The sequence below is a fragment of the Natrix helvetica genome (assembly GCF_964273705.1).
Source record: "Natrix helvetica genome assembly, chromosome: 4".
In the NCBI taxonomy this organism is placed as follows: Eukaryota; Metazoa; Chordata; class Lepidosauria; order Squamata; family Natricidae; genus Natrix; species Natrix helvetica.
This window is the reverse complement of record NC_138550.1, coordinates 65,855,698-65,872,417: the sequence shown is the minus strand read 5'-3', so window position 1 is coordinate 65,872,417 and position 16,720 is coordinate 65,855,698. Positions and strand designations below refer to the sequence as shown.

The window sequence follows — 16,720 nt, the reverse complement described above, 5'->3', positions numbered from 1 at the left end:
CCGAATAAGCAGAAATAAAACCAGAAAACATATTCTAATAAAAACATTTTAATATAAAAGAAAATAAAATACAAATCTTGCTAACTTAATTAACTACATTTTGGCAGAGTTATGTTGCCCACCCTCTTGGCAGGCAAACAGAAGATCAGAAGGAAAGTAAAGAATGTGTGACGTATTATGTCTGACATGCTTATTAATCATTGTCAGATAAGAAACAGTTCAGTCTACTGTGTAACTCAGAATATAAGCACAAGTTGGCAAACCAATTAACACAGTGACACCTACACCATTTCTGACCAATGGCAATCCAAGTCTCAAGTTTCAAGTAATGAAGCCCTCACAGCTTCTGAAGACAAGCTGTTCCATTGGTTGATTGTTCTCACTGTCAGAAAATTCCTCCTTATTTCTAGGTTGAATCTCTCCTTGGTCAGTTTCCATCCATTATTCCTTGTTCGGCCTTCAGGTGCTTTGGAAAATAGCATGACCCCCTTCTCTCCGTGGCAGCCCCTCAAATATTGGAACACTACTATCATATCTCCCCTGATCCTTCTCTTCACTAGACTAGCCATGCCCAATTCCTGTAATCATTCTTCATATGTTTTAGACTCCAGTCCCCTAATCATCCTGGTTGCTCTTCTCTTCCCTTTTTCTGGAGTCTCAACACCTTTTTTTTATAATGTGGTGATCAAATCTGGATGCAGTCTTCTAGGTGTGGTCTTACTAGGGCTTTATAGAGTGGTATTAGTACCTCACTTCATCTTGATTGTATCCCTCTATTAATACAATTTGGCTTTTTTGGCTGCCGCTGCACACTGCTAGCTCATATTTAGCTGGTTGTCCACTAAGACTCCAAGATCCCTCTCACAGTCACTGCTATTACATCTGGTTTCACCCAGCTTATATGTGTACTTTTGTGTTTTTTTTACCTAAGTGTAGGACTTTACTTTTCTCTACATTGAATTTCATTTTGTTAGATAGGGTTCAGTATTCAAGTCTGTCAAGCTCCATCTAGATCTTGAGCCTATCTTCTAGGGTGTTAGCTATTCCTGTCAGTTTATTATCATCTGCAAATTTGGTAAGTTCCCCTTCTATTCCCTCATCTAAGTCATTTATGAAGATATTGAAAAGTACTGGGCCTAAGATAGAACCTTATGGTACCCCACTGCTTACTTCTCTCCATGTAGACTTGGACCCATACTCGTTGAGTATGATTTGTCAGCTAGTTGCGAATCCATCTGGTGGTGAAGCTATCCCACTTTTTTCTAGCTTACAAAGAAGTAGATTGTGGTCTACTTTGTCGAATGCCTTACTGAAGTCTAAGCATATTATGTCCACAGTATTTCGCTGGTCTACTAATTTAGTCACTGTTGAAGAATGAAATAAGATCTGTTTTTAACAAACCCATGCTGGTTGCTAGTTATTACTTTACTCATTTCTTTAAATGGTCACTAAATGAACTGTTGTAAGTCAAGGATTACCTGTACGAAAATACAAAAATCTTCTTTGCTTGCAAAAAACTGCCCTAAAAACAAATCAGTAGATTAAAATTCCTGCAAACCAGAGTTACAAAACAAGCAGGGTGCCAGAGCACCTTGAGGAACTAAAATAGTTAAAATGTAATGATAAGTATCAGCAGCCAACTCTTGTTCATAAAGTGAAACCCTTTAGCAGAGAGGTCATTTAAGCTCTTCAGAAAGGGCACACCCAGGAGAAGCAATCCTTAGATCCATTTGCACCACTTAAAGATACCAGCTGGTCTAACTCATCTCACAAGAAATCCTAAGGAAATCATCTACATTTAATGAAAGACCACATGCCCCCCAGAAAGGCAGTAAAAAAAATCAGTGCCAAGTCTCTTGGAAGTACACCCCAAAAGGACAGGCCTGGATTCTTTCTACTTCCATTAAGAAACAGACAAGTTTTGGGGATTCCGGTTTATGATGAGGTTGGAAATGTACAAAGGAAAAAGAGAGGTGTAGACACATCTATTATAGGGAAAGTTAATGTGGGAGGTAACCATCATAGTTGGGGAGATGAAGAATGGCCTGCAGAACGAATCATACGGGTATATGGACCAGCTGCATGGGCGGAAGATGGCATGTATGGCTATCGTACCCCTGTGTACATCCTAAATCGCCTGATTCGTTTGCAAGCAGTTGTGGAAATCATAACTAATGAGACAGTTAAGGGTCTTACCCAATTAGCTAGGGAAAGTGCAAAGTACAGAATTTACATTTTGCAAAACAGATTAGCTTTAGATTACCTATTAGCTAAGGAAGGAGGAGTATGTGGAAAGTTCAATCTGACTAATTGTTGTATTGAAATAGATGAAAGTGGTAAAGTAATTAAGGAAAAGAGAGGGAGAGAGGAGGAGTGTCAGATCTCTAAACGTGATACTGCCATTCAATTGGGAGGAGGGGGGCCTTGGAGTCAATGTATTAGCAGTGCCTGTGACAACTGATATTTTACAACTGGTTTCCTGGCGCTGAAATGCCCGAGATCCCATCACCTTTGGGGGAACTTTTATGATGGCCATCTGGGACATTGCACTTTACTGTGTAACGGAAGATAGCCATGGGAATGTACATATGTTTATTCAGCTCTTAGGGCAGTTGATAAAGGATACTTCTTCACACTGGTGTATTGGCTAGAATCTGCATTCTAACAAATGGGAGGGTTCTCTACTGCTTTAATTCTACTTGCATTGCCTAAGGAGATTCAGATGATGCTTTGACTCTAATGGTTTCCATTCTTCTTAATAAAAGGATCCTTTGGAAATACTCCATTTCAAGAGTCTTCACTTTCTTAAATTAGGATAGGAGCTCTTACATAAAGCAACATCTCTGCAAAACGGTCAGAGACAACATTTGCTCTACTGAGGGGACCCTACAAGCCATGTCCAAGCACAACAGTGAACAAGGGGAAACTGAATTCTGGAGGGAGACGTCAACCCCCCACCCCAAACCAGAGGTCTGCTCCATGTACCCTGTCAGAGAGGACGAGGTGAGCCTGGAGGACCCCAAAAAGCCCTGCTGGTCAATCGGCATCAGGACAAAAGACGGCTGGGATGGGAGGACCAGAGGAGTCACCCTCACCTGTGGTAACTGAAAACTGGGGTGGAAATTGGAGCTAGAAGCCCCCTCTGACCAGGAGGAGCTAAATGAAGCCTCACTGAGAGAAGATTGCCTGAAGAGACATGTAACCCAGTTGGTGATGGAGATTCTGGGAAATCTCAACATCTGGGGGGAGCCAGAACAGCAACCAAGAGGCGTTGGAAGGGCAGCAACTGCAGATGATGCCAGGAGAGCTAACCCCCCTCTGGGCCCTGCTGATCAAGCGGATGGCACAACAGCAACAGCTAGGAACCAGCAAACCTTCCCCCCCAGTTGTCGCATGGATTGGGGGCCGCCCCCAACCAACCCCAAAACCTGCAATTAGAAAGAAAAACTCCTTCCCTTGGCGTGAAGTTTGATGGGAACCCGAAAAAATTGGGATTCTTTGTGGCACACATGCTCACCTACATGCAAGAATATGGGTGAGAAGGAGCCGCTGACAGATGGATGGTGACCCTACATGATGCCGCTGTTCCAGAATTGCGGAACTTTGACCATTTCATGATGGCCCTGCCATGACGTTTCGAGGACCCCTTCGCAAACCGCAAAGCACACGACCACATTAAAATTGTGAAGCAGGGACGCCGGCCAGTGGCAGAGTACACCGAAGAATTCTGAGACCTGATGTGTCTCATAAACTAGCCAAGCTGGTTCAAGGACAGGCTGAGTGATGATCTCTACAATGCTTGCGTGGCCCAAGGTGCACCAAACCACTTACATGAGTGGTATCTCACTGCTGACGAGGCAGAGATCGACATGGCCAGAAACCAGTACCGAGCGGGGCGAATGTGGAAGAAATCCTCACCCCAATAGAAGCAAGAGCCTTTCAATCCACAAATGGCATCTTCTCCAAAAGCCTCAGACTCTTTCAGGTGTGGAAAAGGAGGGGCATCGAGCTGCAGAATGCCGTTCTCAAGCACCAGCTAGGAAACCAGAGCACCCATTGGCGGGGGGGGGGGGCTACAAAACCTGACCAGCATGGGAAGGAAACAGACCTGAGGAGCAGGGAGATTGTAGAATCTCCCCACTCCCCCCATTGTTTGTTTGTTTTGTTTGTTTGTTTGTTTTTATTGGATTTATATGCCGCCCTTCTCCCAAAGGACTCAGGGAGGCGTACAACATTAAAAAACACACATCCCAAAAGTTAAAAAGAAATTAAATACATATCCAAAAAAACCAAACTGAATTTATAGGACAATACATTTAAAAATGAGTTAAAATTAACAGGCCAGGCCAGCTTGCTGGAAAAGTCAACTTTTTAGGGTGCGTCGGAAGGGCTGGAGGTCAGGGATTATGCGAAGCTCCGGGGGCAGCTCATTCCAGAGGGAAGGCGCTCCCACAGAGAAGGCTCTCCCCCTGAGAATCACCAGCCGACACTGTCTGGCCGACGGCACCCTGAGGAGGCCAACTTTGTGGAATCGTACTGGACGGTGGGAGGCTACTGGTGGCAGTAGGTGGTCTCGCAGGTACCCTGGGCCTAAGCCATGGAGCGCTTTAAAGGTCATAATTGATACCTTGAATCGCACCCGGAAAACAACCGGCAACCAGTGCAGGCCGCCTAAAAGGGGTGTAACATGGGAGCACCTAGGTACCCCCATGACAACCCGCACGGCCGCATTCTGGACCAGCTGAAGCCTCCGGGTGCTCTTCAAGGGCAGCCCCATGTAGAGAGCATTGCAGTAGTCCAGGCGAGAAAGGACGAGGGCATGAGTGACTGTGCACAGAGCATCCCGATCCAGGAAGGGGCGCAACTGACGTACGAGGCGAACCTGGTAAAAGCCCCCCCCTGGTCATGGCCATCAGGTGTTCTTCTAAACTAAGTTCAGGAGAACTTCTCATCCAGGAGAACTTCTCATCCAGGATAACTCCCAGATTGCGAGTCTTCTCTGAGGGGGCTAAAATTTCTCCCCCTATCATCAAAGATGGAACAAGATGTACAAATCGGGATGACGGAAACCACAGCCACTCAGTCTTGGAGGGATTGAGCTTGAGCCTGTTCCTCCCCATTCAGATCCGCACAGCCTCCAGGCATCGGCACATCACGTCGAGGGCATCATTTGGGTGGTTTGGGGTAGAGATGAAAAGTTGGGTATCATCAGCATATTGATGATACCGTACCCCAAAACCACAGATGATCTCGCCCAGCGGTTTCATGTATATGTTGAACAGGAGGGGTAAGAGAACCGACCCCTGGGGCACCCCACAAGTGACGCGCCTGGGGGTCGATTTCTGCCCTCCAGTCAACACAAACTGCGACCGATCTGACAGGTAGGAGGAGAACCACCGTAAAACGGTGCCCCCCACTCCCAACCCCCCGAGTCGTCGCAGTAGGATACCATGGTCGATATTATTGAAAGCCGCCGAGAGGTCTAATAGGACTAGTACAGAGGAGCAGCCCCTGTCCCGGGCCCGCCAGAGATAATCGACCAACGTGACCAATGCCGTCTCCGTGCTGTACCCGGGCCTGAAACCCGTCTGAAATGGATCCAGGTAGACAGCTTCATCCAGGTACTGGGGAAGCTGACGTGCTACCACACTCTCGACAACCTTTGCTACAAAGCGAAGGTTGGAGACCGGACAATGGTTGGCTAAAGAAGCTGGGTCCAGGGAAGGCTTCTTAAGGAGGTGCCTCACCACTGCCTCCTTCAAGGTGGGGGGAAAGAACCCTTCTCTCAATGAAGCATTGGTAATCGCCTGGAGCCAGCCTCGTGTCACCTCCCAGGAAGCCGAAACTAACCAAGAGAGACACGGGTCCAGCATACAAGTGGCAGCACTGAGTCTCCCCATAATCCTGTCCATGCCTTCGGGGGTCACAGGGTCAAACCCATCCCAGATTGTCTCCTCAAGTTTCATCCCCATCGGCTCGCCCGAATTTACCCAGTCAGAGTCCAAGCCTGTCCGGATCTGAGCGATTTTATCCTGCAGATACTGAACAAATTCTTCAGCCCTACCCTGCAAGGGGTCTTCCCCAGTTCCTTGGTTAAGTAAGGAGTGGGTCACCCTAAACAGGGCGGCTGGGCAGTTATCTGTGGACGCGATAAGAGTGGAAAAATGTTGCAGTTTTGCCGCTTCTATCACCACTAAGTAGGATTTAATATGAATTCTTACTAGTGTTCGATCAGATTCGGACCAGCTGGCCCTCCAGCCACTCTCTAGGCGTCTTTTCCAGTGTTTCATCTCCCGGAACTCCTCGGTAAACCACCGGGTCAGAGGCCGCAAAGGCACAATGCGATCCAAGGGCCCAGCAGCCGCCCTATCCCAGGTTTCCACTAGGGCTTCAGTCGAGTTGTGAGCAAGGGTTTCAGGAAAAGTCCCAAGCTCCATCAGGAACCTTTCGGGGTCCATCAGGTGCCTGGGGCGGAACCATCTGGTCGGTTCCGCCTCCCTGCGGCGAGGGGTAGCGATATGGAAGTCAAGCCTGATGAGGAAATGATCAGACCATGACAAGGGTTGAATAGAAATATCCCCTAAATCTAGATCATTCATCCACTGCCCAGAGACAAAAATCAGGTCGAGCGTGTGTCCCCCATTATGGGTGGGGTCTTGAATTAACTGAGTTAGTTCCATAGCTGTCATGGAAGCCATGAACTCCCGAGCTGACTCGGATGTCTCACCAATGGAAGGAAGATTGAAATCCCCCAGGACCATGAGCCTGGGGAAATCAACCAGACATAATCAAACCCATGATACAAAACAATCAACTAGCCGCTAAAGTAATCACCAGATCCCAGGCAAAACAAGAAACATTGATGGACAATGACACCACCCAAACTTTTAAACAAGTTTTAGCCACCGATGATGGTTTTTGAGCCACAAATCCAGCTGCCTGATGAAAGATAACTTAGCTTGGGCGGGAGGGAAGTTATATGTTCCAGCTAGCCAAAGACTGCACTTAATGGCAAGGTGCCAAAACTCCAAATTAGCTGGACACTTTGGCTTTGTGATAACTTTACAACTAATTAAAAGGCAATTTTGGAGACCATTACTAAAAAATGACGTAGAAACCTATGTAGCTAGTTGCCCTATTTGTGTGGCAGCTAAAAAATGCCAAGGGAAAATCCCAGGACTATTACAGATGGTAGCTGATCCTTCAGCACCCTGGAAAGAGATTGCTATGGACTTTATTGTTGAACTACCAGAAAGTGCAGGAAATACTGTCATTTGGATCATAACGGACCTGTTTTCAAAACATGCACATTTTATACCTTGTCAAACGATCCCAACTTCCAAAAGTCTAGCCAAGTTATTCCTGATACACATTTATCATCTTCATGGAGCCCCACAGAGAATCATCTCCGACAGTGGGGTACAATTCACCTCAAAATTTTGGAGGGCACTTTTAACTTTACTTGGCACCACCCAAGGTTTGAGCTCCTCACACCATGCCAAAACTAATGGGTAAACTAAAAAAATTAAGTCGGTCCTAGAACAATATCTAAGATGTTTTATTAATTTTCAACAGGATAACTGGACTCAACTTTTACCTTTTGCAGAAGTGGCATTCAATAATGCTGTACACTCAAGCACTGGTTTTACCCCTTTTAGAATAGCAATAGGCCAGGATTTCAGCCCCATGCCTTAACTACCCACAGAAGAACCCACTGTCCCTTCACTTAAGGAGTGGATAGACACTTTATGAAACACATGGCCAGTAGTTAGATTAGCTTTAGAGGAAGCTAGAACAGCTTTTAAAATTGAAGCTGACAAGAAAAGAGTGGAATCAAACCTGTCCACATTGGAGATAGAGTATACTTATCTACAAAATTCTTGAAGTCATTGCAGCCATCAAAGAAATTAGGGCCAAATTTCATTGGACCTTTCCCTAGCACTAGAGTCATCAACCCAGTAACAGTAGAACTACTCCTTCCAAAGACACTCAGGCAAGTCCACCCAGTATTTCAGATTAGTTTACTCAAACGAGAAGGAATCTCACCACTCAGACCATCTGAACCTACACCACCTGTTCCTATCATGATAGAAGGTGAACAACACTTTGAAATCAAGTAAATCCTTGACTCTAGGATCCACAGGGGAAAACCCAATAGTTAGTTTCTTGGAAGCATCTACCTTCCTCCCAAAATGAATGGGTAGCTAAACACCCTGTTAGGGCCCCTACCTTATTGAAAAAAAATCACTCCCAATACCCTGACAAACCTTGCTAAAATACTATGATGGAATTTTTGTTTCTATCTTTTCACAGGTGGATCTCTCCTTTTTCTAAGGAAGGCAGCATGTCAGATTCCTAAAAGGGATACTGCCATTCAATTGGGATGAGGGGGGAGGGCTTGTAGTCTATTTATTAGCAGTGCCTGTGACAACTGATACTTTACAACGGGTTTCCTGGCACCAAAGTGCTTTGAGATCCCCTCAGCTTTTGGGGGAATGTTTATGATGGCCATGTGGGATGTTTCACTTTAATGTCTAATGGAAGATAGCCATGGGAATGTATGTTTATTCAACTCTCAGGGCAGTTGATAAAGGAAACATCTTCACACGTGTGTACTGGCTAAAATCTGCATTCTAACTAATGGGAGGAGTCTTTACATTCTACTTGCATTGCCTAAGGGGATTCAGATGTTGCTTTGAATTCAATGGCTGCCATTCTTCTTAATAAAAGGTTTATTTTGAAATACTCTGTTTCAAGAGTCTTCACTTTCTTAAGTTAGGAGAGGAGCTCTTACAAGATCAGAGGTTTATTATTTCATGAACAATTCGGAACATGAATAGCCAACATAGCAATGCAATTGCACAACAAAACTTACACTATTAATACCATTGCAATGAGTTCCTAATGACAAATAGTAAGTCCTACAAGAACTGCTATTTGGCATAGGATCCCATTCTCATCTCAAGCCACATTACTTATACCTTCTTTTTTACTGATCTATGCATTCCATAGTTTCACTTCCTTGTTTTTTTACTTTCTTACTGACCATCACTGACTGTCACCCTCTGCAAGCACCCATGTACATTTGAAGCTCTCAGCTATTTGTTACTTTTAGTTCCTCATTTCCCACCATCTCATTCTTCCTGCTCTAAATATATCAATTTCAAGTGCAAGTTTTGCAGAAAATGCAGACACAAGTCAGCACATTAGAAATATGTCTGGTGCATTTTGCAATTATGTAAGTTTAAAACTTTGGTTCAGTGAGGCCTGCAAGCTCACCCCTAGGCCTATTATCTGCAATTTTCCAATGGATATATTTCTCTTCTCACAATACGATTGAGTGGGTCCAGAGGTACTTCACGAGAAGAGTACTCCACTCCTCTACTTACAATAGAATTCCCTACGTCACCAGGCTCGAACTTTTGGGCTTGGACAATCTGGAACTGCACCACCTGCGGTATGATCTAAGCACAGTATACAAAATTGTCTGTTACAATGTTTACCTGTCAGTGACTTCTTCAGTTTCAACCTCAATAATACATGGGCAAACAATAGATACAAACGCAAAGTAAACCGTTCCAAACTCGATTGCAGAAAATTCAACTTCAGCAACAGAGTGGTCAATGCCTGGCATGCTCTACCTGACTCCGTTGTTATATCCTCTAACCCTCACAGCTTCAACCTTAAACTGTCTACCATGGCCCTCACCCCATTCCTAAGAGGCCCATAAAGGGGGCATGCATAAGCGCACCAGCATGCCTACCATCCCTGTCCTACTGTCCTATATTTGTATTCATTTCTTTCATTCATGTCCATGTTTATATTTATACCTGCTATCTTGTACATGTTTAACAAACTAATAAATGCAAATGCAATACAAATAAACAGATTGTGTGTGTAGATCTGAATGGTTTATTGAAAGAACAGGAAATGGTGAAACTGGGGAAAATAGGGATACATACAATGAGAACAAATACAAGATAGACAGTTATGAACATAATAATTAATAAATACAAACAATTTAAATCTCACCATCACATGTTCTCTGTGTGAGTTATGGATTTGTCCTTGGATGACCATGTGCCACAGGTTAAGATGGATTCTTCTTTGTGTTTCGGCCTTCTCCAAATGCTAAAGGAAAATGGAGTCTGGCTTCCCAATGTGCATTTATTTTGAGAGTGTGGGTTGATGGGTAATGGGGTGGGGTCAGCTTCAAACAATATACTTGGTATTTGTCTCTCCGGCCACTAGATGGGGCTAGAGAGCAACAACAGTATATAAAAGTTATATGCTGGAGCATGATAGACATAATCCCATAAATGATATTACGAAATGACTATTGTTGACAGACAGAGATATCCACATTTGCCCAAACCACTTCTTTGGAAAATAAGCTGGCAGTTGTTTCAATCAATCGTACAATATCCCATGGTACAATGCTACACAAGAAATGATAATGTTTTACTTCTTAATGTCAGAATGTCAAAAATCACAAACTGAGATGATTTTCAACATAGAGGAGAGATTGTGAATTGTATAACACCAAAGAAGGGGGAAATATTAAAACAAATGTACCTGATAAAAAAGGAATGATAATTTTGTGTTGAGAAAAGGGCTGATACTTAGCTTCAATCCTATGTGAACATTGTATGTCATACACCAGTTACACATCACAAAAATATTAATGCCTACTTTCTCTCTGCGTATGTGTGTGTATACCAAGAAATTTTAAAAAATCACTTTGTTTTTGCATTCAGAAAAACAGAAAACTACTTCTTGCCCCAAGTTATGATAATAAATTACTACTTTTATATTAGAGTGTAGTTGTTATTAATCTTTACTCTTCTTTTCAGAGCTGATGTATACAGTTGAACTTGCTGGAGGCCTCGGTGCTATTCTGCTGCTACTTGTTTGTTTAGTGACTATTTACAAGTGCTACAAGATAGAAATTATGCTATTCTACAGGAACCATTTTGGTGCCGAAGAACTAGATGGAGGTAAGTAAATATTCTTCAACATATGCTTTGTTTGAACGTGAAACATTCTAGTAAAGAGGTGTACTATAATTAAGAATATATGATCACTAATGAAGATAAAAATAAATTCATTGATTTTTTTCTTCTGAAATTTTAGGAAAACAGCTATAGCATCACTCCAATTTCCCAACCTCATTAACAACATATCATAAATTCTGCTTCTTACTGTTCCCATTTTGTTACTTTCTAAAGTAACCTCACCTTCAAAAAAGCATAGACTCTTGAAAACCTGCTATTTCAAAAGGAATCTTTTTTATTTGAAAGGGGGTGAAAGCAAATCAACATTCAAAGGCCCTCAGACTATACAATCCATGGCAAAGGAATTTAGGAACTCTCTCAATGTGGATTCCCACCAATCCACAGGTGTGACCAAGTTTTTGTACTGGCCTCTCTGAGAAACAGATAAGCAGGGATTCTCAGGATCATCTTCCAGAGTTTTAAACCACATGGCTCTCCCCCCCCCCCCTTACTTGCAGCCTCCAAGAAGTGAGGATTTTCTGGACCTCTGAGGTGCCAGGCAACGGTTATAAATTGGGGCAAAGGTTATATAAATAGGCAAGGCAAGACATAGGATACTTGGGATACATGGAAAGGAGAAATAACAAAATGCATCAAACCCAACCCCCCCTCTTCATCCACCAAAGAATAGCAGATACATGGATCTGACAGTTTGTATCTTTTAATATTACTATGAATATTTATGTTTTATTTTTTTCCAAGCAAATTTTTTATTTTATATTATTTATACATATCAATGTGTGAATGGTGTAATATCTGGGTATCATACATTTCAATACAAATAAGCATAATATTGTTACTCATCATTATTACATTTCATTCTCGTTATTTTATATGTAAACACACATACTTGCTACCACTTTGCAGTTCCTAAACCTCCTTCTTATTCTTTCATCTATCTATCTATCTATCTATCTATCTATCTATCTATCTATCTATCTATCTATCTATATCTATATCTATATCTATATCTATATCTATATCTATATCTATATCTATCTATCTATCATCTATCTATCTATCTATCTATCTATCTATCTATCTATCTATCTATCTATCTATCTATCTATATATATATATATATATATATATATATATGTTATATTTGTACTGATAAATAAATAAAGGGAGACTAGTATAGATCTATTTCGAGCTAATTAGCTCTCAGCAGCTAGCCATACCCTTACTGGGATTTGAACCCGGGCTGTATATATCTTAGGCAGGAGTTTTAGCCACTAAGCCACGGGCTCTGTTCCTTATCAGTTGAGCCAGGGAAATAGCTATGTATTTGTGTTACAACCCCTGGTGTGACTAAATATGGGAGGAAGGTCACTACTCCCTCTTTCTGTCCTTCGGCTTATCACAGAAGACCATGCAGGCAGAAAACCATATTTTTATTTTTAATGTTGCCTTTTTATATTTGTGTTATATTTGTACTGATAAATAAATAAAGGGAGACTAGTATAGATCTATTTCGAGCTAATTAGCTCTCAGCAGCTAGCCATACCCTTACTGGGATTTGAACCCGGGCTGTATATATCTTAGGCAGGAGTTTTAGCCACTAAGCCACGGGCTCTGTTCCTTATCAGTTGAGCCAGGGAAATAGCTATGTATTTTTGTTACAACCCCTGGTGTGACTAAATATGGGAGGAAGGTCACTACTCCCTCTTTCTGTCTGTCTGTCTGTCTGTCTGTCTGTCTGTCTGTCTATCTATCTATCTATCTATCTATCTATCTATACACATGTTTACATTAAAATATATTCTTTCATTTTCTTATCATTCATTGTTTAATTTTATCATTTCACTGCTAATAGTATCTTATACATGTTTAATAATACCATCATTAAAGCTCTCGTTTTCCAATTAATGCTTATTCATATTTTTTCATAATTCCATTTCACTCTTCATATCTATTTATATTAAAATATTTGTCCTAATGTCTATTGCACTACATACAAAATAATTATCCAGCCTATATAATTCTAATATTAATATACATTATTGAAGTATAATCATGGAAACCTTTTACTCTTTTTCTCCCATTGTGCATCATCTCTTGTCCACATCCAAACTTTTAATCTTATCTTTTTTTGGGGGGGGGGGCTTGTATCCCATATTCTTCTCTTAAGTTTTTTGCTCCATCTACTTCTAAATCTATTTTCTAATTCCACAATCTAATTTTTTTCTCCCCTCTCTACCCTTTCCCACTGCCTAATTTCAAGGCTATCTGTTCTAGCCCCTATCTTTCCCCCCAAACATCTTCCTGTTCCTGTTCCTTTTAAAACAGTGATTCTCAACCTGTGGGTCGCAACCACTTTGGGGGTCGAACAACCTTTTCACAGGGGTTGCCTAAGACCATCAGAACTCTTTAACTCTTTAGAATCTGGTCTTAGCATGCTGTGTCGCTCACTCTCTCGTGTGCACACCCCCACAAATACACACGCAGGTGCATACACAGGGAAGTAGGAGGAGAAACGCAAACATAAAAAACTAGGATTGGCGGCTGTTTTGTTTTTTCTTTCCTTTTTTCTTTTTAAAAGAAAAGCATCCTTTCCACTTAGAGCCGGGATCCTGCTCTTAAACTTGCAATGCAAAGTTTAAGTGCCCGCCGCCCGCACTGTTACCACCTCTGCCACCGCCACCCCTGCCGAGGAGCCTCCCGTGGTGAAAGAAGCCGGCCCGAAGGGAAGGAGCAGCTTGGGTTCCCTGTGCGGCGGAAGGAGAGGTGCCAGAAAACTGACGGGCTTCCCGGCAGGCCAGTCTGACCGGCCTCCCATGCGGGCACTTTTCGGTTACTGTTCCCACCTGGGAGTTCCTACAAGGTGCATGCCTTCACTGGGGTTGAGCTGCATCAAAGGAGGAGGCTTGGACAGCAAGAAGGGCAACAGCTGAGAAGAGGTTGCGGCAGCCACCGAGTCTCCACCTGACATTGCTTTTCCCCTCTTCCCCCACCCCGGCACAGGCCTGGCTCCACTGAGATGGCTCTGCTGAGTTGTGCCGGGATCCAAGGGGGAGACCGTTAACTGGAAACTGAACAGAGAAGAAGGGAAGGGAGACCAGACCGGGGACACGGGAAGGGGAGGAGGGGGTTACTGGTCGGAAGTCTGCGAGGTGGGATCACCGCACACCCAGCTAGAGGAGGAAAGACCAAAACCTTGCACCGGTAGGGGAGGGGAGGGGCTTCTGCTGCTCCTCTCGCTGAAGGCGGCCGAGCACCCAAAGTCGGAGTGTGTGTGTGTGTTTATGTGTGCAGGGTGGGTGGGGGGAAAGTAGGAGCCAGAATGGAGAGAGATGCACGCAGCGCAGAGGATGCTGGGAAAGCAGCTCGCTCCGAGCGACGGAGGTTGATGTGCGGAGCTACGGAAGCCAAGAGGTACCATTTCTGAGGCGTAAAACAAGGCAGGGAAAATAAAATAAAATCAAGGAACGTGGCAACAAAGGGAAGGTTAGTGTCCAATTTTACGGTTGGGGGTCACCTCAACATGAGGAACTGTGTTAAAGGGTCGCAGCATTAGGAATGTTGAGAACCACTGTTTTAAAATGTTTTTCCTCTGCTTTAATACCTTAATCATTATTAATTTTGGTAATATCTCCTCCTTGTTGTTTCCTTTTTGCTAGTTTCTCTGTTCTGCTTTCCCTTCTGTTCCTTCTGATGGCTCCATTCTTTCTTATTGTCCTGGTCTTTGTTCATTGTCCCTTGTATAATATTTTCCAGTCTTTGGTCTAGGCCAGCAATGGCGAACCTTTTTTGGCTCACGTGCCACAAGTGGCGGGAGCGTGGGGGGGCGTGTGCGGGCGTGCCGCACCCATAATGCAACGCGCCCCCAGTGCGCATGCGCGCACAACGCACCCATTTTTGCATGCTTTTTCGCCCTCCCCAGGCTCCAGAGGCTTTATAGGAGCCTGGGGAGGGCGAAAAGAGCCTCCCCCGGCCCCCGGAGGCTTCAGGGAACGTCCGGAGGCTTCCCTGAAGCCTTCGGAACGCTTAAAACCACCCTCCGAGCAACCCGGAAGTGACTTCCAGGTTGCTCGGATGGTCGTTTTAAGCGCTCTGAACTATTGCCGTCGCTGCTGCCGCCGTTCACAGGACCCGCCTCTCAGCCTCTTCCTCCAGTCGGCAGGCTCCGACTCGTTCGCTGCCTGCCGGGCCCCGGCGCCGCGTTCAAGTCGGAGGGGGAAAGGAGGAGAAGGAGAAAAAGGACAAATAAAGACTCTAACCTTTGCCAGCACAAATGGCCTGCTTTTGCAAAGGTGGCAGCAGCTCCTCCTCCTGGCACCCTCACACTCCAGGCAGCGTCCGCCCAGCCAGCCATGCCAGCCAGCAGGACTGCTGCTGGCATGCCGCCCTTACAGAAATGCTCTGCTCTGCCCATGCAGCCCGCCCCTCTTGGGGACCGCAAGCTGGCTTGCCCTGCAGGGCCAGTGAAAAAAGCAACATCCCAAGTATCGGCATGGTGGCTTGCAATCTCAGAGCAGCTTGAGCCGAGCTCGACCGTGTCCTCACCACACGCACAGTACCACACCATGCACCCTAGTTTGCAAATTAAGCCCTGAAAATCCCTTAAATTTGCCATGCTGGACGCTGCCCAGAGTGAGGCTGGCAGGAGGAGGAGGAGCCAACCGGTCGCGTCTGCCTCCCTTCCTGCCTCCCCGTGTACCTAAGCAGCCCTTCCGTCTGCAGCTATTGCTGCTGCTGCTGCTATTCTGGGGCCTCGTTTCTCCCTCCCCCCTCCACAAACCACTTCAGACTCAATCCAAATTAGACAGAGGGAGGGGGGTGGTAAAGAAGAGGTGGAGGCGATGCGCACAAGGATTCCTAATCCTTGCTCTTCTCTCTCCAGCATTCCTCCTGCACAGCTCTGCTGCCCCAGAAGGGAAGTTGCAGTGGCAGGGGGAAAGTCAAGAGTGACTGGCTGGCTCAGGCGCTCAAGGGAGCAAGGCAGCATTTGCTGCTGGGTGGCCAGCTGCCCCTCCCGCTGCTCCTTCCCCTAGCCATGTTGGACTTTGAAGAGTTCGAGTGGCAGCTAAGTGAAAACAAACAGCGTAACATAGTGTGGTTGGGGGCAAGCAAGTCCAACATGGCTAGGGGAAGGGGCAGCGGGATGGAAGCACTGAAGGAGCGATTGTTGTTGTCGTTCCCCCCCTTTCCAGAAAAAAAAGGACCTGCACCGCCAGATGGCCGGCTCAACTTCAGGCAGCTTCCCATTCCATTGCAGGAGAGGTAACCAGATGGACGGGCTCTCTCAGCCGCTGCCGGGTGAGGCTAACTCTCTAAAAAGCCGGCTTGCCTCTTCTTCCCACCCCCGAGGGGGAATCGCCGAGAAAGGGGCCAGGGAGGTGGCGGCGCTTGGCTGCAGGCACGTTTGCAAGCTGCCTGAAGTTGAGCCGGCCATCTGGCGATGCAAGTCCAGAGAAGAGCAAGAAGGAGGAGGGGCTTTTTCTGGAAAGTTGTGCACCCTGAGCGCTATTACTGCCGAGCTCAAGTAACTGCATTCATGCGTGAGTCCACACACACGTACACATCCACGTCACTCTTTAAGGCAGAGGAAATGAGCAAGAAAAGGTGATCATGGCCTATTTTAATGACCAAAATCACTTGAAAGAAGCCGGTGGAGATCTCGCCTGCTTCCATTTTTCAAGCCAAAGGCACTTAGGAGGCACATG

At 44.9% G+C, this 16,720-nt stretch overlaps 1 protein-coding gene across 2 annotated transcripts in view; it reads left to right on the top strand.

The window, feature by feature from the left end:
- The window catches only part of IL1RAPL1 (interleukin 1 receptor accessory protein like 1), a 1,014,047-nt gene that overhangs the window by 965,085 nt on the left and 32,242 nt on the right, over nucleotides 1–16,720 (top strand). For both annotated transcript variants that reach the window (XM_081950467.1, XM_081950466.1), the window contains exon 9: nucleotides 10,854–10,997. In XM_081950467.1, coding sequence (XP_081806593.1) covers nucleotides 10,854–10,997 — 144 coding nt within the window. The remainder of the gene's footprint in view (nucleotides 1–10,853; nucleotides 10,998–16,720) is intronic.